Source organism: Morone saxatilis, unplaced genomic scaffold (genome assembly GCF_004916995.1).
Source record: "Morone saxatilis isolate NCDOM2014 unplaced genomic scaffold, NCSU_SB_2.0 Contig4, whole genome shotgun sequence".
NCBI lineage: Eukaryota > Metazoa > Chordata > Actinopteri > Moronidae > Morone > Morone saxatilis.
In genome coordinates this window covers 1,672,783-1,696,993 of record NW_023339984.1, presented here as the reverse complement: position 1 = coordinate 1,696,993, position 24,211 = coordinate 1,672,783, and the positions used below count along the sequence as shown (strand labels likewise).

Here is a 24,211-nt window from a genome sequence, read left to right as displayed (position 1 = left end):
TGTTATGTCACGTGAAAGCACTCTTTATTCTGCGTCTTATTATGGATTAAACACTCAGAGGCACTAATATTAAGGTTAAGTTAATTCAAAATAGGACCACTCTTTAAAAAATAAGTAAAGTGAGTGATGAATTTTTCATAGCCCATGCCTGCAGCAGCAGTTGCTAATGCACTTAACATGTGACCTACCAGCAACTGGCTCCATTCAGTTCAATACTGGTAGTGAATTATCAGTCAGAGTGTGTCTCAAAACTTAAAGGGCTTTCCTCCTGACTGACTGACGTTCCAGATGCTGCTATCATAAGTTTTTCAGAGAACATTTTTAATCATTTACAGTAATAATCAACCATAACTTTTAAACAATTATAAATCTAGATTTAGAAACACACATCACATATATATCTGTTCAGTTTTAGTGGGACTTACCGAGCTGGAGGATGTGGTGTATCTGTTCAGTGCATGCGAACCTCTGAGAAGTGCTCACAGCTCATATAAAAGGCCCTCTTTCATACCCCGGCTGTAGATCACATGATGGGGATAATCACATTGCCGCTTAACCTTGTGGTTCGCAGGACCCACTGGCCCAGATCTCAATAACCTCCATAGTGCTGGATTCTCAAAAAGACAGAAACAACAACAACATCGGCTTATAACCAATGCAGAAATGTCAACATTTAACAAGATTTGTATCAAGTGACAGCTGGATAGCTGCTCACAGACAGTGGTATATTATTGGATTGATAAATAACATTTCCTCTATAATATGAGCTTATTTTAGCACTTCACACAGACACTTACATAAGATCACTCACAGGGCACAGCACAGATTACAGTCTGAAATCTAACTGGAGGAATTCTCACAAATTCTACTTGCAAATAGTAAATACTAACAACAAATTACTCAGACATATTAATGAACTGATTGTAGAAAATATTCTAGCTTCATTTACATAAATCGATTATGATTTATTTTGATGTTTTTTTCTGTTTACAGGACCAAAGAAACATGTCTTTGAATGAAAATAATGAATAGCTTGTGCTTCATTCTCTTTAAAGAAACATGGGGAGACAAAGATTTGTGAAAAAAGTGAATCAGCAATTTAGCAACATTCTGTCCATGGCAGATTAACCTTTAACAAGGCCCCCTGGCGAATGTGCTTGGGCCCCCCCCCTTTCCACCAACACTAACACTGTGTTGTGTATATTCCCTTTGGCCCTTAAATTCCAAACAAGTACAGTACACACAGCACACTACACATGTCATTTTCATTATATTTTGCCTGTAGACATGGAAACCAAACCTCTGATAGTGTGTGTCAGTTTAAACACATATTTATTAATTTAGGAATATGTACAATGTAAACACAATATAGATTAAAATAATGAAAGCCTTAAAACTTTGGACAGCGGGTGCCTGAGGTAATGTTCACAATCTGTTAGAAATTTGAGAGCAATATCAACCAACAGATTTGCATCTAAATTACCTGCAGCACAAACCAGTCAAACAGTGAATGTGGGGCTTTCAGAGCCTTGTGGTCATTGGCTCCTGTTTGTAACCCAGCCTTGGTTCTATCTGAAATAAGCAAAATACACTACATACATTTAAAAAAAAGTTTTTACATGTGTGAGCTTTACATATATAACACTTTCAGTGGTTAATTAGTATAAATGCAGTGTAAACAATGCCGCTTAGGTTACTTTTTAGACACAATAACTGTCACAAAGTTCTTTATAAATGATATAAACAGCTCCAGCAAAGTTCCCATTGTTCCTCATTGGAAAGTTATTGCAGTTTAAATGTCCAGAGGGGTCAGTCCTTTCTCCTGCAACTTGTGGCTGTGATGCCGCCAAATTCAAGTTTTTGCTGAGCACACAAAGCGGTGTCCTCTGCTCGTCTTGCAGTCCCTGATTTGCCACTTTGCCCTCCTCCACACCAGGACGCACTTTTTGCTTCCCTTCATTTTGGACCGCGGGGGTGTCTTTCTCCAGTTAGTGTAGCTGACTGGCTCACCGCCCGCCCACTCCCAGCTTCCTCGGCCCTCCCTGTCGTTCAGGCCTTAAACAGTGGGAGAAAGATCAGCCAGTTATTTTATCAGTTATTTTGAGATGTTGAATAAATCAAGTTAAATGGAAAAAATATATATTTAATGATGCAATTCAATGATTATTTTGATGTTAGCAAAAAACTAAAAGCTGCAGTAGGTAACTTTTATAAAAAAATAACTTTTCATATTTGTCACATTTGCTAGAGCTTTCATTATATCCTGGCTGATTTCACTGGCACCCTTCTAGTGCTCCTAATGGCATTTGCAAGAAAAAAGCTAATTGTGAACCAAAGCAGTATAAAAATAAACCAAAATTCCACACTAACGAATGCTCATTGATGTCTTGTCTTCAATCACATGTGATGACCGACATTTGACCTCAGTGTATTTATTTGGATCCACTCCACTTTATTTTATTAACATTATTTACCCTCGTATGTATACATATGTTACGGCAGGCAGGCAATATTTCATTCTTTTTTCTTTCATCTCACCATAATAACATTGGCTTTGGATTGTACTGTGTGAGGAGCCCTAACTCTATACAGTGGTGGGTGGGGTTGGGTGGGACTGGATGGTTTGGGTATTTTTCTGGGTTTGACCCTGCTGTTTAGTATTGTTGTCTTACTTTAATGTCCATTACTTTTTGCTTGGTTGTTTTTCCTTTTTCTCCCTTTTGTGATTTCCATGTGAGTCATCCTGTTTTTAGTACGGACTAGACTGGATATTTCTCACTCAAGACAAAGATCATTACAAAAAAACAAAAACAAAATCCCAAAATGCTGTTGCATCAAATAACACCATCAAAGACACCCACCTATCCAAAATGGTTTTCTTCCGCTGAAGTCCCACAGCCAGTCCATGTCAACTTTAGAGAGAACGCTTGCTAGAGTGCCTTTATATCTGAAAAGGACAAGAGGGAAAGTTATGTATTCTAAAGGATGATTAATAGCCCATATAATTCAGATTATATAGTTTTGCTTGCATGCATGTTATGTATGTTATGGCAGACAACTTCAGAAGCATGTATATTCATGCTTTCTGCTTCAGAGTCTGTTTATCCTTAAAAACACAATGTGCGCAGCTCCATGATAAATGGTCCGTACCTCTCCCTGCAGGCCCTGTTAGCTGTGCTCCATGTGACATTGTGCTCAGTGCTGAGAGTGTAACAGCGGCCTCCGTGGAAGGTCCAGCCTTGAGGACACATCTGAGCATTCACCATCTGTATTTTAGGAGAAAATGGACAGAATGTTGAATCTTTTATTTTAGAAGTCTATTGAATAATTCACTCGGTATGGAGTTCCGCAAGGTTCTATCCCAGAGCCACTATTTCAGACTCAACACTCACAGACTCACACAGTCAATACTGTCCTTGTAAATGAGGCCCATCATTTACAAGGACAGTATTGACTTTTATTGCTATACACTCCTGATGATCTGTGTCCCTTTACTCTCTTTAAAAAACTACATCTCTGACACTGATTAATGGATATTAGAAAAGTAGTTTCCTCCATCCAAATCAGAAGTCATAGTTACTGGTCCACAATGACAAAAGAGCAACATTTTCAAGGCAATTTACTGATGCGAAGAAGCGAGTGCATGCTTTTATTACAAGTAGGTTGCCCCCTACTAGCTTGAATACCTGATCAGTTGGTGTCCAGGGTTTCCAGGAAACACCGTTGCAGTGAAAAAGCTGATTGGTCGTCTGGTTTAAATGCAGGAGTCCCATCAGTTCTGGCACACAGGGCTTGGGTATGGAGTTATCTGCTGTAGCCTATGGCCGTACAAATTCACAGCAGAATCAATTTGGTGTTGCTTAAACTGAATTTTTTTAAAAATAAATAAAAGAGCATAAAAAGTCTCAAACTAGCAAGTCCAACATTTTTCCTTATATAGTAAAAAAGGGGTTACTCAGTCAGTAAGATTAGTACTTACATGCACTTTAGCCGGTCCAGTCTTTTGAGGTTTTAAGATCTTCCTTTGAGGATCTGACTTTGACCTCATAAGCACTGCTGACACCTGCTGCTGTGCTCCCCTGCTAACCACACGGATATTTGCCTTTCTGCCCTTCCTCGATGGGGACGTGTCATCTTCTACTTGCATTTGCATGATCCCATGATACTGGAATTAAAGAGCAGAAATGCAGACTTTAGTGACTTAAAAAGGTTAGGTCAGGTTAGTATCAGCTGCTTCTCCTGCTTACCGTGTAAACAATGTCTGTCCCATTGTGAAAAACTGATGAAGGTGCAATCTGAAAGATGAAACAGAGTTGAAAGACTAAGATTTAAGCTGGATCAAAGCCACAATGAAAAGGAAAATGTCAGATGGATAAAGTCAAATCCAGTACTGATCTTCAAGAGCAGGTACTTACAGACTTTGGATTGCCTGTAACTTTGAGTTTCTTTTTTGGGACATCTGCTCCAGGCCTGGAGATGCTGTCTCCACGGGACCACATTACTGAATCTGTGCCGAGGGGCAGCTTCTCTAGTTGAATGGATCCATGCTGGGGGTATGTGTCTGAGCGAATCTCTTTTCCTCCAAGAACAGGAGCCTCCTGATCGTGGTTCAGCCGGCATTGTCCTGAGTTTTCAGAATCAGAATCAGAATCAGAAATACTTTAATAATCCCCGTGGGGAAATTACTTGAAAGCAAGTAAGTAAGAGTTTTAACAGTCATGTTAGTGTCTTTGGGCAAATACTGACTCCCTGAGTTTTTAATCAGAATAAGTAGCGCCATCTTGTGATAAAAAAACAGAAATTTGGACTTCATCCAAGGATGTAGTTTGTGGTGCATGGGCACAAATCCATTAAACTCTTATCATGATACACACATCTTATTAAATAATCATTAATAATTAATACTTCATATTTATAACATGCCAGTATGGCCATAGGGTTGGGGGAATAAAACGTGAATAAAAATGTCCCCAGTCTTGCATCCAGGCTGTGGATCCAGGTTTAACCCTGCTTTGCTTTTTTCACAATTCTTGCTTGTGAGCTACTGGTGAACTATGGGATGGGAAATAAAGGCTTAAGTAAACCTATTTAGATTAGTTAAGCATTTAAATGCCATACCACCCCTCTAGATCCACCCTAGGGTCAGGTATAGGGATAATATGCAGTGATGCAACCTTACAAAAAATCTTATAAGATCCTAAAAACACACAGCTGGGGTTTATTTCTACCTTTTCCTCCCTTCTTGCTCCCAGAATCTCTGATGGTGATTTGAGCCCTCTTGATGTTGCCAATCACTGTGCCTTCAGGTGAGACTAGCAGCACTTCGAACATCTCCTCAGCCTCCTCAAGGTGATCCTGAATGATCGTGGTTTGCCAGCTCCTCTTTGACACTCCTGTACAGACAGAAACATTGCAGCTTACAAGAGATTATGTCATCCATCGTGACTTTGTCTGGTTTGTTTATTTTGCAGCACACTGTAAGTGGCTGAATTTCAGTTGTAACACAATAGTAGCACCAGTGCTGTCACCTTTTTACAATGTGACTTTTCTTCAAGGGATATTAATGTGATTTAGCATTGTAGTTCCTGGGTCTTCAACACTAGGGTGGCCCCCCGAATTATTGTTAGATAATATATAATTTGGTTGTTGTTTTTTTTTAAAGTTTAAATGTGCCTGAGAATAGACCAAACATGAATCCAACATATTATTATTGAGTTTTATACAATATATGTAGTAGGCGGTCCCAGCTTAGGGGTCCTCGGCCTGAAAAATGTTGAAGACCCCTGTTTTAGTTGTCATCATGTGACCTGAGTGTGGAATTTTGAATATATGATAATGTATATGGAGGGAGCTGGTAACCCCTGTGAAAGATGTTGATCTCTCTCTGGATGTCTGCTGACTCTTGATCAATTGCCTTTGTCCCCCCCAGTGGATGCTTGGAGGGGTTCTGTTTTGCTGACAGCTGATATTGTCTGTGTCTGTGACAGTTGCAGCTACAAAACAACTACCACACAGAAACTTTCACATAGGACCATGAATGTGCTTCTAGTGACAGTGACGCTAACGTGGCTGTCCTTTGCAGGTCTCTGATGCATTTTTTTTATTCCCTGAGAGAAAGGGAGCTAGCAGAGTTAAGCGGTGTACTTACACTTCAATGAGCACATACCTGGATCAAACTGTATGAGGGAAGAAGGGCTAATGAGGAAATCTTTTCCAACTGTTGCAGTCACCTCTTTTACCTGTGGTAAGGAAACATGACACATACAGGTCTTAAAATCCATGAGAAAAAGGCCAAGTATCAGGTATGAAGTGAGTTACGTTTCAACAACATATTACTTGCAGACCTTGACAGTGAGATAAGAAGACTCTGCCAAGTTTCCATTCCGGATGATGTCCAGCGAGACAGTTCCCTTCTCCTCACATACAGAGTACTCAGGTTGAGACAGCTCCACGGTGGACCAGCTGAATTCAAGACTGCAAAGACAAATGTCAATCACAGTAAAGACTACACTGTTAATTAAACGAAAAAGAAATCAATGTTGTTTTTCTTACATGTTAGAGGGCCCTGTGTTTCCTAAAGGATCAGACACTGTAAACTCCAGGCTGTCGGAGAGAGACTCCCTGTCTGGGTTGATTATGTAGACAATAGTTTTCTTGTTCAGCTCCACCTGAGAGAAGCGCTGTGGTACAAAACCACCTGCAAGACCAAAGAGAAAGATTATTTACTATTATTTCATTTGAATCTAAGCTTTGACTAGATGGGAGCAAAATGTATTTACCGACCTGTGGTAATGTTTTCTAGGAAACTAAAGTAGGGCTGACGGACAATGCAGAATATCAGCTCCTCTTCTCTGCTGTCGCTGTCCTGGGCCTTCACCTCACGAGATGAAAGAAAGATCCCATATCGTCCATCACCTAAAAGCTCTGCTTTCCAAAGAGGAAGCAGCTTCACAACCTCAGGAGGTGACTTATCCAATGGCTTTATCTGAAATTATACATAAAATAGAGACTGGTTAACACGAATGTCATAAATAAAAGTTGTTCAGACATCCACTCATTCAACTATCTAGATTGAAAATTATTGTGTAACATTCAGGAGGATCTACTGTCAGAAATGGAATATAATATTAATAGGTATGTTTTCATTAGTGTAACATCGCCTAAAAATAAAAACCTTGTGTTTTTGTTACCTTAGACTGAGCTGTTTTTATCTACAGAGGGAGTAGGTCCTCTTTTAGTGAACCATCATGTTTCTACAGTAATTCAGAACAGACAAACCAAAGATGCATTTTTCGTGACCACTCTAGTTTTTCCTCCACCCTTGGCAGGCTGAGGTGTAGTCAAATGGTTGCAATCTGCAACTTCACTGCTAGATGCCACTAAAGCCTACACACTGGTCCTTTAAAGTAAGGCCGTAGGTTTTTAAAGTCCAAACAGCCGCTTTCCTATTACAATTACGTTGAAACATTCATGATACATATCACAATTTCTATCAGCCATATTGTAAGGCTGTGACCAGTTGGTGGTGCTGGGAAAGTTGTGACATGCCCACAAAGCCCACCCACCCACCTGAATTGTGAAGAACACAGGTGCCGTATGTAACTGTCCGTCCAGCAGGAAGCCCCGGTTGGTGCTGTCAAAGGCAGTGAAGGCAAATCTGTCGATTTGAGACGGCCCCCCATCATGTTTATATGTTACCTCCAACTCCTGTACGTCTCTCTGGGTGAAGTTAGAGCCAGCAGTTAACATGGTACCACCTAAAAGCAGCCCGCCGTACTGTGGAGGCCGGAGGAGAACAAAGGTCAGGGCGCTGGGTGGAGTGTCGGGGTCAGACATGGCCAGGCAGTCAGGACCCAGGATCATGGAGGAGCCCTGTGGGACTGAGAGGCCTTTGTTGGAGGACAGAGATGGCAGAATGCGGTCCACCATTTCCACCGCAATCTCAAAGCTCCCGTTTCGGCTGGTCTTACCGTTGCTCACAATGAACCTGTCGGAACATACAACAGCCTGAGTGTTACACTTCAGTGGAACAAATGTGGCCACTGTGGGAAAATTAACTTACAGGAAAGCTAAGAGCCATGTTTTTAATCATCTTCTGTGTTCTGTCTTATAGCTAGTGCAGACGACAACACTTCACAAACACTGTACTGCTCACACTACAGGACTGTTTCTTTCTCTGATTTTTACCATGCTGAAGGTGCATAACCTTTTTACCATTTGTAAGAATCCACTTTGCCTGAACAAAAACAACCAATCAGAGCCAAGAAAGATAGATGATTGCTGAGTCTCATTCCCAGGTTGTCAAATATCGGCGCTTTGGGTTGGGTGGGTTTTTTTCTGGAGAAATCAGAAATGAAAAAGACTGCAGGCTATTTTTAACATCTAAATCAGCTAAATATTATCAAGCTTAATCAGCTACCAAGATTTATTTTATTGTGAAAGCCGACACATTGCAGTTGAGAAAACTTCACAGACAGCAGGAGCACAGGGGCTGCACCAGTTGACAGATACTTTTCCAAGAACACAACTCTTAAGACACCAAAACGAGACAAGGATGCTATAACCCAGTTAGCATTGCCATTTATAACAGGGACAAGGCTTGATTGATTGGCAGCAAAGTGGGTAGCAACATAGCTGGTAATTGCTAAATAGACCATGGATAATTATTCAATTCATGTTCCACTTTCAACTGCGCAAGTAAAAATAAAACACTTTAAAGTGAGCGACTGTGAGTGTAGATTGTGTGTTCCAGTACTGAGCTCTGTGGGTACAGGAGGGTGTTGGTTTGTAAAACTAGACCTATGTTTGACTGATGCAGAGTCCTGATTTGATAAAGTCTCAGCTGCAGTGTAAACCTGAGCAATTTGTACTCAATGCCTTTAGACTCACTGAAAGGTTTCTGTGGGTGTGCTGGCACGGTTGTCATGCACGTAGGCCACAAGGTTGGCTGCTATGTCCATCTGGCTGAAGGTGGAGATGGCCAGCCCAGGATGTTTGATGTACTCTATGTGTCCGTGAGGAGCAGGGCTGGTGATGACATACTGAAGCTCCTCAGGCTTGTCAGTGCCGTCTGTGGCTAACAGCACATCTGTGGTAAGAACCACGCGATCCCCACGGCTGACGTTCACTGGCTTCACAAAGATGGCGATATTTCCTAAAAAACATGGCGGAGGAGACGTTTAAAGGTTAAAACTGGAACCACATCAGTATGAATCAACAGTGGGCAGAGTGCCTGGCAGTCACAAGGATGTCACAAGTGGATAATTTGACCCAAACCTATGTCTAATGAAGAATTTGTGAATTCCAGTACCTTTCTCTAGATCTCTGACAGAGATATAGAAGTGCTGTGGGGGTGATTGATTCTTTCCATCCGACACACAGAAGACAAAAAAATCCTGTGTTTTAGTGCCATGCAGGCCTGTGTGCACATAGCGCAGAAGGTTCATGTCCACCACCTCCTGGGTGCAGTTTCTCCCGGCCGCCAGCGTCACCCAGTCCCGACCTTCCTGAGACAGGATCAGTCACAGTTAGGAGCACCTCCCAGTGTCATCACAGTGTTAACAGTGACAGCTTATAAAGCAGCAAATCCAAGAATGAGTGGAACATGGGACTGAGATTTCACTTATAGGACACTGTAAGTAAAGAAAACATGACACAAACATGATATAATTGTCCCCAGTAGATGGTTGGCTCCAGCAAATTTCCATGTCCAATGCAATTTCTTAGTTCAATACAACATAGTGGTGTAGATTTGTTTCATCCATAGCAAAGACTAAGTTGTCAATACAGTTCTTGTATTCAACTACCTCTACATTCAGTAATGAGTTAACTTTGACAACCAGTATGGATGTGTCAAACCTGTCATTGGGCTTTAGAACTGCTGCAGGTTTTTCTCACATTTGTTGTAAAAGCCTTTATCATTTAGCGTAGTGTTTGCTGTTCTGTCAGTATGGAGCAGCAGCACCAATCATCTACTGCGTACTGCTAACCTGACAGGGGACATAGTGACATTTCAGTTCTCTGGCACTGCACCAACCTTAAGCTGAAGCAGTCCTTGGGTAGGAACACTCTCAAACACATACATGACCTCTAAAGAAGGAGTATCGCTGTCCTGTGCGAAGAGTGTGACACTGGATATAAGCCTGGCTTCTCCTGGCTCCACCTCCAGCCCATTATTCCTGAAGGACACCAGATTGAGACACTTTACATCCAATCACATGATGACGGACTTTAAACAGGGACTGTAATCATGTCTAACCTGATGACACGAGGCTCCTCATCATTGACTGGCAGCACTTTAACCATCACTTGTCTGTGGAGTTGGTGCCTGCCATCAGTCAACTGGATGGTAAAACTGTCCTCTACATTCTCTGAGTCATCATGCATGTACATCAGATCCATACCTGAAAACCAATGGTGCTACAGATTTATTTGACTTAATAACAAAAGACAGAAATAGTATCACGAGAGTTGTTGTCTTTATTGTTAAAATATCACCAATGTACCACATGCAAAAACATGCATGGTTTTTGCCCAAAACTGCATGGGAATTGCATAAAGTGGGTATGTCTGCAAAGGGAAGACTTGTGGTTGAGGTCAGATTGTTGGAAACATTTGGGGTAATGTAAGTACTCAACAAAATATATAATATAAGTCTAGTGTTTTAAAACATTTTGATGTGGAAATGTTTAATATCATACATTTAAATTAAAGTACTCTCAGTCTACAATCTTTTTTTGTAGTTTGGGAGATATTGATAATAACAATAATAGACATTTTGCATTTCCATGACTTTAACATGTTCTTACTTTTTTAATTGTTATGCCGTTGAAGCAGGAAACAAAATTGTTGGCCACAGAAAACCAGAATTAGTGCTACAATATATGCTACTGATACTGTAGCTACCACTGAAAAATCAGTGGCACAGAAATAAACATTAATGGTATCTCAACATAATTTGCTCAGATTGTTACATATATTGTATTTAAAGGTCCATGTAAAACAAATGCACTAACGGGGTAAGTACCAACATTAGGCAGGTGACTGTTACAAAATGGACTACTGCTAAACACACCAATTATAAAGTTAAAATAAATTAACAATTTGTGTGTATAGCGGTAGTCCATTTTGTACCGGCCACCTGCCTAGCACTTAACCAATCTTGATGACTGAGCATTCTGTATATTCTCCATATACTCCATTCCACAGACATGTGATGTCAAAACTGTTGTGATGATATGCTACTGAGGTTTTCTTTGGGACATTAAAGTGTTACAGTAAAGCATAACAGCGGTTCTGTCTGTTTTTACTCGTGCCAAAAATTAAACTGAATGCAGCATCAACAACATAGTAGTAATGTAGTTCATGTTTTAATTTACCGGTCGGACTCATATTCTGTGTAAATTGCTGAATAAAGTAACAGGTAAATTCATGTTTGTTAAGAAATAATAGTTTAGATTTTGTTTTAATATCAATAAAATATTCCTATATTTTATGTGATATAGTTACTGTTGGTTTCTGTACAGTGTTCTTGTGTCTAGCAGAGGTGCTGTGTTCCAAAATGTTTGTAAGCAGAAAGGTATCATAGTTGATCATTTTGTTAGTTTGCCCATTACAAATAATGGTCAGACTAACAAGACTAAACAACTAAGACCCGGGCTGCATACATGTGGAATTTTCTTTTAATGTCCGAGAGCTGAGGTGAGTGGTAGTTTCCAGTAGGAAACTCAAATGCCATCTTTCCCATAGGCTGGGATTTTACAGTAGCATTGGCACTTAGACCACATACCCTAAAATTAGACCGGACCACACTGAGAAGGCAGATTAATAATCAATGACCTGAGCTCCTTTGTTGTCCATTTCAGCCCTATGAGTGAAACGAGGCTTCAGCAGCAAAAAAAGTACCGTTTGTAAGATCTGTCATTGTAAAGTCGACCACCGGGGATTGAGGACTGGCCTCCTGTCCCTTGTGGACTGGCTTTTCGCCGCTGTGGTTGATGATGGTGCCATGCTGCGGGGCTTTGACCACGCTGAAGAGCAGGACGTTCTTTGGGACATCCAGATCCATCGCATGGAAGACTGACAAGTCCAGCTGCTTCATTTCTCCTTCTTGTACCTCGACACAGAAGAACATCAGTGAATGGTGGGATCTTGTGAAGAAAATCTGTCTCAATTTGGCCATTACACTTACTGTGATGTTGCGAGCCACAAACTCTGGGACCTCGTCGTTTGTCGGGTTAATAATTATGTAGAAGGGGACATGTGCGGAGCTGTGTTTGCCATCTGATACACAGAGCATGAACTGGTCAGCTGTGGGCTCCATCCTCTGGTGTCTGGACTGTACATAGTTCACATGACCGTCGATGATGTCTTTGTATGAAAAGGAGGCTGGGAAAAAGGAGGTTAGAGGTTAAAAAACACATGACTTTTTGGGGAGTTTTCACATATCTGATGATAATACAGTATGAAAACTAGGGATGAACGAGTACACCATTGTCTGAATGTGTTCAACCAACTAAATTATCTGTATTTGTATCCATACTTACGATGGGCGGGGCTTAACACAGACTAGAGGTGGGTTGCTTACCTATGCTTATGCCCATGTTGCTTTTCTCAAAGCCAGGACTGGGGAGGACATTTTCAATGTAGCCAAACTGGGGCGGAGAAATCAGACTGACTACCAGCTCATCCAGCACGGTGTCCACGTCAGAGGCCTTCAAATGAGAGGCAGTAATCGGGGCAGTACCACCTTCATCCACCTTAAAGATGTCTCCTACAAACAAGACAGGACAAATTATATATTATGTATTAAAACATCATACTTCAAAATATATTTGATTTCGGTCAAATTTACAGTATTTGTATATTGGTTGTGGGACAAATTAAATTTATTTTAAAAGTTTTAAATTGGACCAAAAAGATGCTAGTACCCTAATTCAGCACCCTAACCCTAAACCCCTAATTCTTTTGGTCTATTTTCCCCTTTTAACAAGGACATTTTCAGTTCTGTTTTCTTAGCTAGCTAGCTGTGTGTTTACAAAGAGACACAGTTACGCAGGCGTTTAGCAGTACCTCAGCAGCATTGCTGTATGCTGGGTTTAAGAAATACCAGGGTCAAAATTAACTTGCTAGGGGGTTTTGGGGCATCAAAGCAGTAGTAATTATTTTTCGGCAATTGTTTCAAGCTTTAATTGTCTACCCCTCAGAAAAAGCACTGAGGTCCATACCTTGGTGAGTGGTGGGTACGCCAGAGCTGGCTCAGTAAGAAGTAAGGGTACTCATGTGGACAAAATTTCCCAAGTCATTAACTTGAACAGACTAAAAATACTTACTGGGATGCTCAAAAAAATGTATCCATCATTTTACAGCCGCTTCAGTCACAAAGTAAGCGTATGGTAAAAAGCCTTAATGGGCCAGTGTATCACGTGAAAGACTAGTGAAAGACTCTAAGTAATTGGATTGCTTAACCAATTACTGCATATAAAAATAATTAGTTAATAGGTGAAATAACTTTTGTCTTACTTTCAAATGTCTTCCATTCAATTCTCTTATTAATGCTAAGCTATATTATTTTAGTGTTGCTTTGGGACACATTTTTCTAGTTATTTATTCTCCCGATCAATCAAGACACCATTGCTGTAGTCAATACGGTTAACCTCTTAATAATGTGTGTCAATAGTGAACATCGCAGCCTGCGGGACTGCCACAATAATCCCAACCAACCCTGGGTGTGTACAGGCTTTAACAATTCCAATTTGACACAATGTTGTGTTACTTTTTTTTTTCACAAGTCAAGTTATAGCTCAAGGCCGGTGCTCTGGACGCCATGTGACTGCGTTAGAATGGCCCACCTGTTGTAAGAGAAGGTTGCTGGTTGTCGACTGGAAACACTGTGATCTGGAGGTCGTACACAGGCAGGCTATCCCGTAGCTGAGCCTTGCCTCTGGCCCTGGTGGGACTTCCTTCACCGCAGCACACAGTTAAGTTTTCTGTTTCTCCATCAGAAATAACGAAGGTGATGGTGTCACGGCGAGGAGTGAGTCCAATCTCCAGTCCTGAAACCACAATCATATTAAGCACAGTCCCTACAGTACATGAGCACATAAAAAATAGATAAATAAAGTTAAAGTGGGCAAATTTGGATTTCCACTCCAACTGTTCAACCAATACAGCTTCTTCAATGTGGATACAGAAAAAGTTAGTAACCTCCGCTAAGGGGTTTATGTTTTAGTGCTGTTTGTGGCCAATTGTCATCAAACTTGGTGGAAGGGTGTAGCAAGGAAGAACCCAGTAGATGGGAGCGGATCCCAATCACAGGGCAGATACACAAAATACTTTTCGATCACTTAAGGCAAAATAAACTGGATCTGTCACTCATGTGGGAACCTGTTGTAATTAAAGTGAATGGTGCAAACATACAACAAAATATGAAGGTCACCTCAAACAGCACTGCAGAAACAAGTGCAGCAAGTATGTAAGAAATAAGCAAATAGGGATGTAATTATTCTATATTAATCACGAATTCCCCTAACAGGGTCTAAAACCCCTTCCTGACTCTATTCTGAATTTGGGAGGGCTGAACTTTTGTAACTTTCTGAAATGGTTCAGCAGGATGCCTTTGAGAGAAGATTGTCTGAAAGTGTGCACCTTTACACCCATTTGAGTGATTACGGTGTCTCAAGAGTGGCAGTTCAGAGCGGCTATAAACATTTAAGCCCACTCTGCGCTGCCCACCTGTGTGTTTGTAGGTGATGATCCCGGCAGTGATGTCTGCCTGGATGAAGCGATCGATGATGACACCTCTTCGGAGCACCACACCGTGATATGGCTGGCGGGCGATGAGGAAGGCCAGGCTGTTGTTGTCGCTGTCTGCATCAGTGGCGTAGATAAACTCTGCTGTGATGACTACTTCCTGTCCCTCCGCGCAGCTGAGAACCGGTTTCAAACCGACAACCAACACTGGGACCTCGTCATTGATGGGCATCACCTGGAGATGACATGCAAGTCACTTTGGTAAAACTATAATAGTTCAGTTTTTATTTTCTGAGTTTTAATGGCTGTACACACTTGGTCTTTACCAAGTGTGTACAGCCATTAAGACTGTCCATTTCTAAAGGAACCTCCATTATTTCCTCAAACAGGAGTGATTACCTTTACTTGCAGGACAAAACTAACTGGATTGGTGCCATCTGTTGCAGTGAATTCAATGTTGTCTTCTAGAGTTTCAGAGCTGTCGTGATTGTACCTGATTGACAAATGACAGACAAAATTAAGACTGATGAAAGTGTGGTGAAAATCTTGGGGAGAGAAACAGGACCCCAGTGGGATGTTAATGTTGCTTTGTGTCTACTGGATGATCAACAGAATGTGAAGAGGTAACAGCTATGACGTTACATTCTGTATCGTGTTGCAGAAATATTGACTGAAATTAGCATGCTAACCTGACTAGCTTCGGCCTGTACTGTCTTGTATACAACTTGTGCCTCCAGAGGCAATAGTCACTGAAGCATTTACTCTAACATAGCTATGGGGTTTACTTTCATATGAATTAGCATAGCTCTGATTGATCTGGACTCCATTCAGAAAACAAGCATTTTCAAAGTTTTTTGCTTACCGTCTTGCAGACAGACCTGAACTTTTTATAAATTGCCACCCATATGTAGTTATTTTGGCATGCGTTTGATCATTTAATTACAATTACAATCATAGCAAAATCTCTTTATTTTGGGTTCATACTGCTGTAGTCAGTTGGTTCAGTGGTGAATAAACACAAATGAACCACTTGCCATTACATTTATAAAAAGTGGCAAGATTTGAAATTTGGAAAGTTTGCTAAATTATTGAGGACATTGAAAGGTTTATTACGCGCGTCTAACTTTAAGGAATTTTGAACAGTGTCATTGCAAAGTGGGTGAGAGGAGGTGAAATGCTTTTTAGAACATGTGGTCAGGAATTACACATTGCTCTAGTGGTCAAAAATGAATTACATATATGTAGCTTTGAGCCAAAATGACTTGATACATCTGGCATTAGATGACTGTGAGTTACCAGTTTGTGAGATTTTGCACAACTTTATGCAGTCCAACTGTGCTTTGTTGTCACGCGTTACAATCGATACTAATTAGGTCAAACAGAGCTGCTATTGTGCTGACTAAAATTTTTGTTTTAGGTATAAATCCAACATAAAAATGAAGAACCTTACGAAACAGGATGTCTGACCTAACTTTAAGGCTTTTCAGGTCTTGCACAGTGAAAGCATGGCCCGGTTTTAGCGGGCGGCCGCCTAGCTGCAGAGCTCCGTGCTGTGGTTCCTTCTGGAGTTGCACCTGCAGGTCTTCCTCCATGGAGTCCACGTCTGACAGCAGCAAGTGCTCAGGGCCAATCCAGCACTCCCCTCCCTCATCTACAGTCAGTGGGTTGGTGATAACCTGAAACAGAACACATCAACTTTTTCTGTCTAGACACGTACCCACACACAAGAAAAGAGATTAAGAATGGTACAACACACTTTCTTTCTCACCTGTGGCGGCTGGTTGTCCACTGGCACCACAGTGATGTTAAAGCAGATCCCAGTGACTGTTTTGCCCAGGTGGTTGGTTACAGACAGAACCAGCTGGATATACTGGGGGTAAGGGCCGATGTCCATGATCGGAGGCATGTAGGCTACTTTCATAAAGTTTACTGCATGCTGGAAACAAACAAAAAAGAAAAAAGTGGACACATTGTGAATACAAGGGTCTCACTGCATGTGCCTATGTATTCCTGAATAAGAAACTAAAAGAATCACCTGTGTGAAGAGCCTCAGCACTGGTGCATTGGAGTCTTTGGTGAATTTGGGTACGCTGTCGACTAAGAACAACCTCCCCGCATCAGGACTGCTGCTAATGAAGACGACAGCACATCATTCAGACAGAATGTTTTGCCTCTGTTAAGCATCCAGTCTGTTTCTGATGGTGAGGACATACTAACCTGTGAGAACCAGTGTAGAAAGGTGGAGTAGTGACCGTATATGTAAGTTCACTGTCGGGGGACTCCTGGTCCACAAAGTGAAGATGTTGCCGTGTTATATGGACCACTTCTGTTTCTTTAATCACAAGGCACCGACTGGAACCAGGGACCTCTTTAGGTGGCTGGTCTGGAACAGGCTCTATGTGCACCATCACCACCTGCACCACAAGGACATCTTTTTAGATCACTGAATAAGATATCAAGTACTAACCTTGTTTGTTCCACAGAACCATGTGCGAACGTATTTATACTTGTTATTTGGAAAAGCGATTGCACACAGAAAATACAGGGGATTGGAACTGACTTTCACCGTCTATCATGAGCAAACTTCAACCAGTCCGATCAATGAACAAAATAACTGTTGCCATTCTTTGCTCTTCTTTCAATGAAGAAATACTCTCCAGTTCTGATATTACTGATGCTAGCAGCATCTAAGCTAACCTCTTTTGCAGCCACCATTGTTGGTTTCGAACACTTCTCCAACACGTTGTCACACACACACCTAGTGTAAAACCATGCCTGTAGCGCATGTTGTAGCTGCTAGGTAGTTTCTCATAGGATGCTGATTGGTCCGAACTGCTGTAGTCTGGACACTAGTGCATAGCTACAAGCCTGGCAAGATGGGTTCTAAGTAATTGGATTGCTTAACCAATTACTGCATATAAAAATAATTAGTTAATAGGTGAAATAACTTTTGTCTTACTTTCAAATGTCTTCCATTCAATTCTCTTATTAATGCTAAGCTATATTATTTTAGTGTTGCTTTGGGACACATTTTTCTAGTTATTTATTTTCCCGATCAACCAGAGGGCAGCAACAAGTAGCGTTCCTACCTGTAAGCTACACTTAATGTCTGGGTTAGTAATCAGGAGGATCAGGTAGAAGAAGACCCATGCAGATGTAAACATTAACCGAGCTTTGCTACAGTAGTTAGTTAATAAATAATTATTTGATGGACCTAACTGTCTCGGGCCAGGTGCCATAAGGGGTCGTAAGGTCAGGTGATGTTAGATCGTAAACTGGAAACCCAACGACATACGCTTGGGTGTACTGTGTTTATCTGCCATCTTCTGCAGTTGTCCACTAGTTTCAGGTAAGACAAAAGTAACGAGTAACAAGCCCATTTCAATTTCAGTAATTATAATTATGTTATTTAATTTGAAAATGTAATAAGTTACATTACTAGTTACCATCAAAAGTATTGGAATTACAGTAATGCGTTACTTTATAAAGCTTTATTCCCAACACTGGGTGTGACGCAGTGAGAAAACACTTTTCGTTAAACAACAATGGCAGCTAATAAAGAGGCCAAAATGAACGCCGACGCCGACTGACGACGGCACGGGACACACCGAACCGACTCGAGCCACCAACCTCGCCCGACTGTCCGACGACGTCCGACGGCCGATAATCGGGTTGGTGTGCGGAGGCCTTTAGTGAACTGTCTTAACAAAGATTGGATGGATTGCAACAACATATGTAAGTGTTACCCACTTGAGAGTCTGACAGGTTGGGGGGGTCATGGAAATCTGACAGCACCACCTCAAAGGAGTCATCAAACACCTCATTACCTAGGTGTCGATAGTAAACCATGGACTGAGACAGGTCTTTCTGCAGAAAGTGGCTGACAGGATAACCTGTATTAAAACCAAAAGAAACATAAAATGATTTGGTTAAAAACAAAAGTTTACTCTATGCCGGATAAAATAAAGAAATAAAGTCCATTCCTCTGACCTGTAAGACCTGGTCCTGGGATTTTCATGACCTCTCCTGCCTGCGGGGGACGGGTGATGTTATAGAGGATGTAGTCGTCACTGGAGTCCATGTCAGAAGCCTGGAGAGTTGAACCTCTCAGTAAAGCCATTTGGCCCTCAGACACCTCCAGCAGCATGTTGGTGATGAGGAACGGAGGGCTGTCGTCCTTCGGCAGGATCTTTATAGGGAACTTGTGTCGGGTCTGATGGAGGCCGTCAGTAATGCGGAAGATGATGAAGTCTTTGGTGGAGTCGCTGTCGTCGTGGTGATAGCGAACCACGCCCGCTTTGATGTCATTGACAGTGAACATGAAGCCCTTTCCACCTGGATTTTTATGTAAAACAATAAAAAAATTATTATTTTTAACCATGACTTTAAAATGATTTGTTCATGAATTAATTCTACAGAGGTAAGCAGATAGAAGAAGCAGTTTTGTCCACTGGCAATTGTTGCCTCAGTACCTCTGACAGTGAGCCGTCCATGCTGCAGGCCGTCCACAGTGATGATACGAACAGCATTCAGGTTGTCGTTGTCAACAATCTGGAGCTGCTCCCACATTATTGGCCGGGACTGACCCTCTAACAGACTGAGACCTACGAGACAAATTTTTCATAGAAAAACTACTTAATTAAGTATACTGCACATGCCAAGCCTCATTCTGAAAGATACCAAAAAGACCAGAGAGTTAAAAGCTCTTTTGTGTAACCTAGCTTTTAGATTTAGCTTATGCTAATTACATTTTAACATAGAAACCTTGCCTGATGAAGCCCTAAAGCTGCACACATTTTTTCTTGGACAACTTAATGGCAGAAGAACTACATAGAGTTGATAAATGGCACGTTATCGCCTTACAAAATTGTTACCACATGGGATAGCTAACAATTACCAGACACACAAATATATTACATTCATTTGAGTTGTGTTTCTGTTTACTTGATGACCGTAACTACAACATTCACACAGCTTTTAACTGTGTTTTTGTTTCCACCAACTCCTGAGAATATCTGGCTCTTTAGCATCTAAATGTTGCAGCTAGATGCTAACTTTGTCTATTATTGGATGCTAGGTAGGTAGTGAACAGTGGGTTTTTTATTGCTGCTGCTAAAAGTGAGGTTGAACCAGACAATAAATATGTCTTAAAGCCAGAACAGTGAAACAGCTAAAAGAGGATAAAAAGCTCAATGGAACATTTGGTGATGAGTTTCCTTGCAGAGCCGCTACAAAGATCATTGTAAAAATAAATTTCAAAGGTATTACATAACAACTTAATTGCCTGCATGTATTTTGAAAAAAACTTTGTGCATTTGCAGTGTGAGGATGCTAGCATACCCATGTTCCAAGACACCCTGGGTGCATTGGTGTCTGAATTCCTTACAGACATGTGGACAGTCATTGATGGGCTCTTCTCAAAGAAAAAATCATGAACCTCAAATTCCACCTGTATGGGAAGATTACAAAGATTTTCAGAAACCAAATAGTTTTATATATTGCACAAAGTATAAGAAAGGGTGCAACCTCGTAATTCCGGCGTTGGGTGTGTGAGGAGTTCGGAGGTTGATACCCAATGAGCATGTCGTTCAGATCAAGCCATGTGAAGGAGGAGATTGGGCGAGTGTGATCGGATAGATGGGTGATAAAGCCGTCCACGGGGGGTTTGGTGATGTTGAAAACTAAAAGTTGTTTGAGGGTTTCCTCGTCTTCAGCGTCTAGTGTAGCAGTGGAGAGCGGAGTGAGGATGAACTGGTCCACTTCCAGGATAAACATGGACATGAAGGATGGTTTGGGAGGCTGGTTGGGCATCGCACCAAGAATACGCACTGGAATCCAGGCCTGTTCGGACTACACAAAAACAACTCAATGAGCAGTACTTCAAAATTGATTTCTTGTTTTTGTCAAGTTAGCCTAACTGTGATGCTACATTAACTAGCATCACAATATTTTAAAATCAAATGCTAAAAACAAGCAAATTCAGTATTTTGTGCTGTAATTCAATATATTTTTAAGCTAAAACCACAAATACTCAACAACAGTAGACCAATAGTGGTCCAATATATTGCTATAACCCTTATTACTATACTCATGTAAAACCATAGTGCTGGTACATGTAGTAAGAAACAAAGAAAGGCAAAACTGTTAGCATTAACACAGCCAAATGACCTGATATATGCTGCCACTCCTGGTGTCCTTGAGGTCCAGTCGGATTGCGATGTAGTCTACGTCTGGAGAGGGAGGGTCTATGTGTTGATACCTCAGCCCCATCACCAAGAAATCATCACAGAGAATTTTGGTGAACTTCACCAGCTTCAGACCCTTCAGGCAGCCTTCAGACTTACACATTGCCCTGGCTTTATTATCTGTACAATGACACAAATTTGACGTCATTTTTTATTCTTGTTTTACCTACTGACTGATGGATTTAAAGCCAGAAAATACCTTTATGTCACAAAGAAGGAGCTGTAATCCCTTTTTGGCATGTGCAAAAGTGTTTTTTTTTTTTGGTCATATTTGCTGAAACTTTAACTAAATTATGACAGTACTACATGAGACAGATAATCTGTGAAAAAAATCTGGTTCCTCTGGCTCCTCCCAGTGCTCCTAATGTTATTTGCAAGAATCCACCGGGACTGAACGAAAACAACTCTTCAGCTGTCACTATCAATTAAAAGACAATAAACCCTTTCGCAAGTGAAATCAAAGGTAGGAAAAACCTTTTAATGACAGATAGCAGCTGTAATAATATATTTTAGCTAGTTTTCCTATTCACATATGGATAAGCTTTGGATAGGAGATTTGCCATCATCGGCTGTCAGCCGTGCAGTGTCATAGGTTACCTAGCTGCTGACGTAGGTGGATGAAGCTCTCTGGTTCGTCCCCTCTCTTTGTAGCTTTCTCTGGCTCTCCGGTGACCAGTTGGCCGTGGGCTGGCAGGTGGGTGTCATGGTTACTCAAGTGGATGCTACACTCCAGGCTAGACCTCCTCTCATGGTGAAAGGACACCACATTGCCATCAACAGCGTCTGAGAGGCCGTAGAATTCAGGAACCTCTAGGGATTTGGGTCCTAGCTTTATAATGCTGCATTCAGGTTCCATAATGTCCACATGGAGGGAAAATAGCTCTGTGTATGTCTCTGTCTCTGTGAACCTGGTGGAAAAAACAATTAAGAAAGAAGGTAGCTTGAACAGGAATAAACGAAAATAAATGTATTTCCCATTTTAATGATATCCATGTGTTGTACCGATACAGTCGAAGCTTGACAGTGTCCTCCTTTAACAATGGACAGCCGTTATGGACATACTTCACCTCGTCAGCCAGATAGTGGCAATCAAATACCTGAACAAATACACAGAACAATAAATACACAGACTTGCTTTTATACTTTAGCATGCACCTTGTGTATGCTAGTAGTTGCCATCACATTCAGACCTGAAGTCCAAATCAGATTTTAGGGTAATTCTAATTCAAACAGCTTTTATGTCTATATAAAATACCTGTAGTCTAATAAACACCAAATCAGGAACTAAAGTAACGTTTCATTTGAATCTAGATGGTCTTCTGGTCAGAACAGAGCAGGTCAGCTGAACATGAATTGTGTTCTTTGTCCACAGGCAAAAATATATTTTCCTTATAATATAATAATATATAAAGAAAGTTAAAGTAAATGTTTTTTCATTTTTTTAACAATCAACTACTTAATAGCTTTTCTAATGCAGGACGAGGCTGTTTATATATATATATATATATATATATATACACAACCTAGCACTGAGCTCCTGTCATCATTACACTGACATTAATAATAACACTAATAATATATTACATAGTTTCCTATATGTTAGCTGTCAAACAGTGCTATGGAAGCATAATGCATGCCTTCAAACCCTAACATGGTTTTACTACATATGGTAAACTGCCTGGAACACACTGGGTGTTTCATTAGAAGAAGGTATTTCCATTACCTGAGGCATGAGTTTTCCCACTCGTTGAGTTATGGGCTCATTTAACACCACCTCCACCTTGCACGCATCCTTCTGACGGGGAATATGGAACAGCAGATCACCCTCCTGGAGGTAGGCTGACTGACCCCGTTTCACCTTTAAACCCTTGTTGACTTTCACAAGGGAACTGTGTGATGAGTAGGTCAATCCCAGCAGAAGCACTGGAAGCAAGGTCCATGCTAGCGTTTGACCCCGAGAACCCATCACCGTCAGTCAACCAACCGACGTCTTGTTGGGTCTTCAAGGAATGGCTCCAAACAGAAAGCAGGGTCGCTTTCAGAAACACCCCTCAGAAGGAGACTTCAGTAAACCAATGGAAGTGTTTCTCTTGAGAGGAAGCTGCATTTTCCTCTGGTTCATTGAGGTGTGTGATTTTGAGCTTTTAGTCCATGTGATTGGTCAGTAGCTGTAGAAGAGATTAGAAGTTTTAGTTTGTGGCACAAAATGTCAAAACATTTCTATTTTACTACTCTCTGTCATTAATTTGTAACACAAACGTATAACCTCTGAGGTTCACAAATGAAATGAACAAAACCAAAAAACAGTTCAGGGAACCAAATGAGAAAGAGTAAAAAATACTGTAATTCATAAAAGCAATTAAAGCTGATTTTACTGGTCAGGCTAGAAAAAGCTCAGTTTGCCATGAATCGCCATGTTTCTGTTTCTCTTCTTAAAATATGTTATTTTACTGTTATGTGTGGGACAGGAGGAAACCTATCCTAACATCAGTGAATCCAATCAAAGCAGCTCATTACTACTATTTGTTGCCTTTTATGTTTTGGCCGTAAAAGACCTTTGTGTTACATGTTAACAGAGATGTGGCGACACTCATGAAGAAAGGTCCCAGAGGTCTGTATTTTTGCAAGAGTTGTCCATAAACCCTGACATGACAAGCTCAGAAGGATCAGAAAGACTGAAAACGTGAGATTTTTAGTCAGATAATGCATCATGCACCTTTCTGGTGTACCTGCCATTGGGAGATGAGCCTGTAAGTTAATTGTGGACTGTGCACAGGATGGTCCTTTAAAATTTTAGAGTAACCTCCATCATCAGTTCTTCATCATAACACCAAAGTTTCATAAAAGCAGCCACTACCACAAGACACAATATAATTAGACACAGTTCCTGCAGTAGGTCTACAAGCTGAAGCATGAGCGAGCCCCAATGTAAGCATACAGGAATACACCAACACTGCTGGTTTATGACAACAACCGGAATGCACAGTTGTTTATTGTTTTTGTAATTATAAGACAGGAATAATCAGTTTTCAACCAGCTTCAGGCTTGTTCTGCGCTCAGGTTGCCAGGAAATATGTTCATTATAAGCAAATGTTGGCCTTTCCCTGAGGCTAAACAGACTCTCTAGTAATGGCATGATGTTTCTCAGTGACCTTTGACCTTTATATACAAGACTTTTATTCTTTGCTGGAGTTGCCATAATTATTAAAAGCAGT

General features: G+C 41.0%; 1 protein-coding gene across 1 annotated transcript; it reads right to left on the bottom strand.

Moving 5' to 3' along the window:
• Positions 1-1,215: 1,215 nt before the first annotated feature.
• On the bottom strand, positions 1,216-23,156 carry frem1a (Fras1 related extracellular matrix 1a). Its single transcript, XM_035674883.1, has 36 exons — positions 22,720-23,156; positions 21,999-22,093; positions 21,594-21,904; positions 20,920-21,116; positions 20,278-20,601; positions 20,092-20,200; positions 19,224-19,355; positions 18,742-19,086; positions 18,502-18,644; positions 16,969-17,165; positions 16,787-16,880; positions 16,520-16,687; positions 16,219-16,427; positions 15,151-15,244; positions 14,734-14,986; positions 13,851-14,054; positions 12,587-12,772; positions 12,191-12,387; positions 11,905-12,115; positions 10,259-10,403; positions 10,037-10,178; positions 9,311-9,506; positions 8,890-9,154; positions 7,570-7,987; positions 6,784-6,985; positions 6,553-6,697; positions 6,345-6,474; positions 6,167-6,239; positions 5,229-5,393; positions 4,416-4,624; positions 4,248-4,295; positions 3,980-4,165; positions 3,687-3,818; positions 3,151-3,266; positions 2,862-2,947; positions 1,216-2,055 (listed from the first exon to the last, which is right to left on the bottom strand). The coding sequence occupies exons 1-36, from the start codon at positions 22,960-22,962 to the stop codon at positions 1,853-1,855; spliced, it is 6,573 nt and encodes a 2,190-aa protein (XP_035530776.1). The 5' UTR covers positions 22,963-23,156; the 3' UTR covers positions 1,216-1,852.
• Positions 23,157-24,211: the final 1,055 nt, after the last annotated feature.

What these genes read in the sequence shown, in the direction of transcription:
- frem1a (XM_035674883.1), bottom strand. Translation starts at nt 22,962, where the DNA reads ATGGGTTCTCGGGGTCAAACGCTAGCATGGACCTTGCTTCCAGTGCTT. An exon ending in CTGAAAAGCCTTAAAGTTAG is followed by an intron (nt 15,245 to 16,218) that starts GTCAGACATCCT and finishes TTTGTCAATCAG; the next exon opens with GTACAATCACGACAGCTCTG. An exon ending in TGTCAGAGATCTAGAGAAAG is followed by an intron (nt 9,155 to 9,310) that starts GTACTGGAATTC and finishes CATGTTTTTTAG; the next exon opens with GAAATATCGCCATCTTTGTG.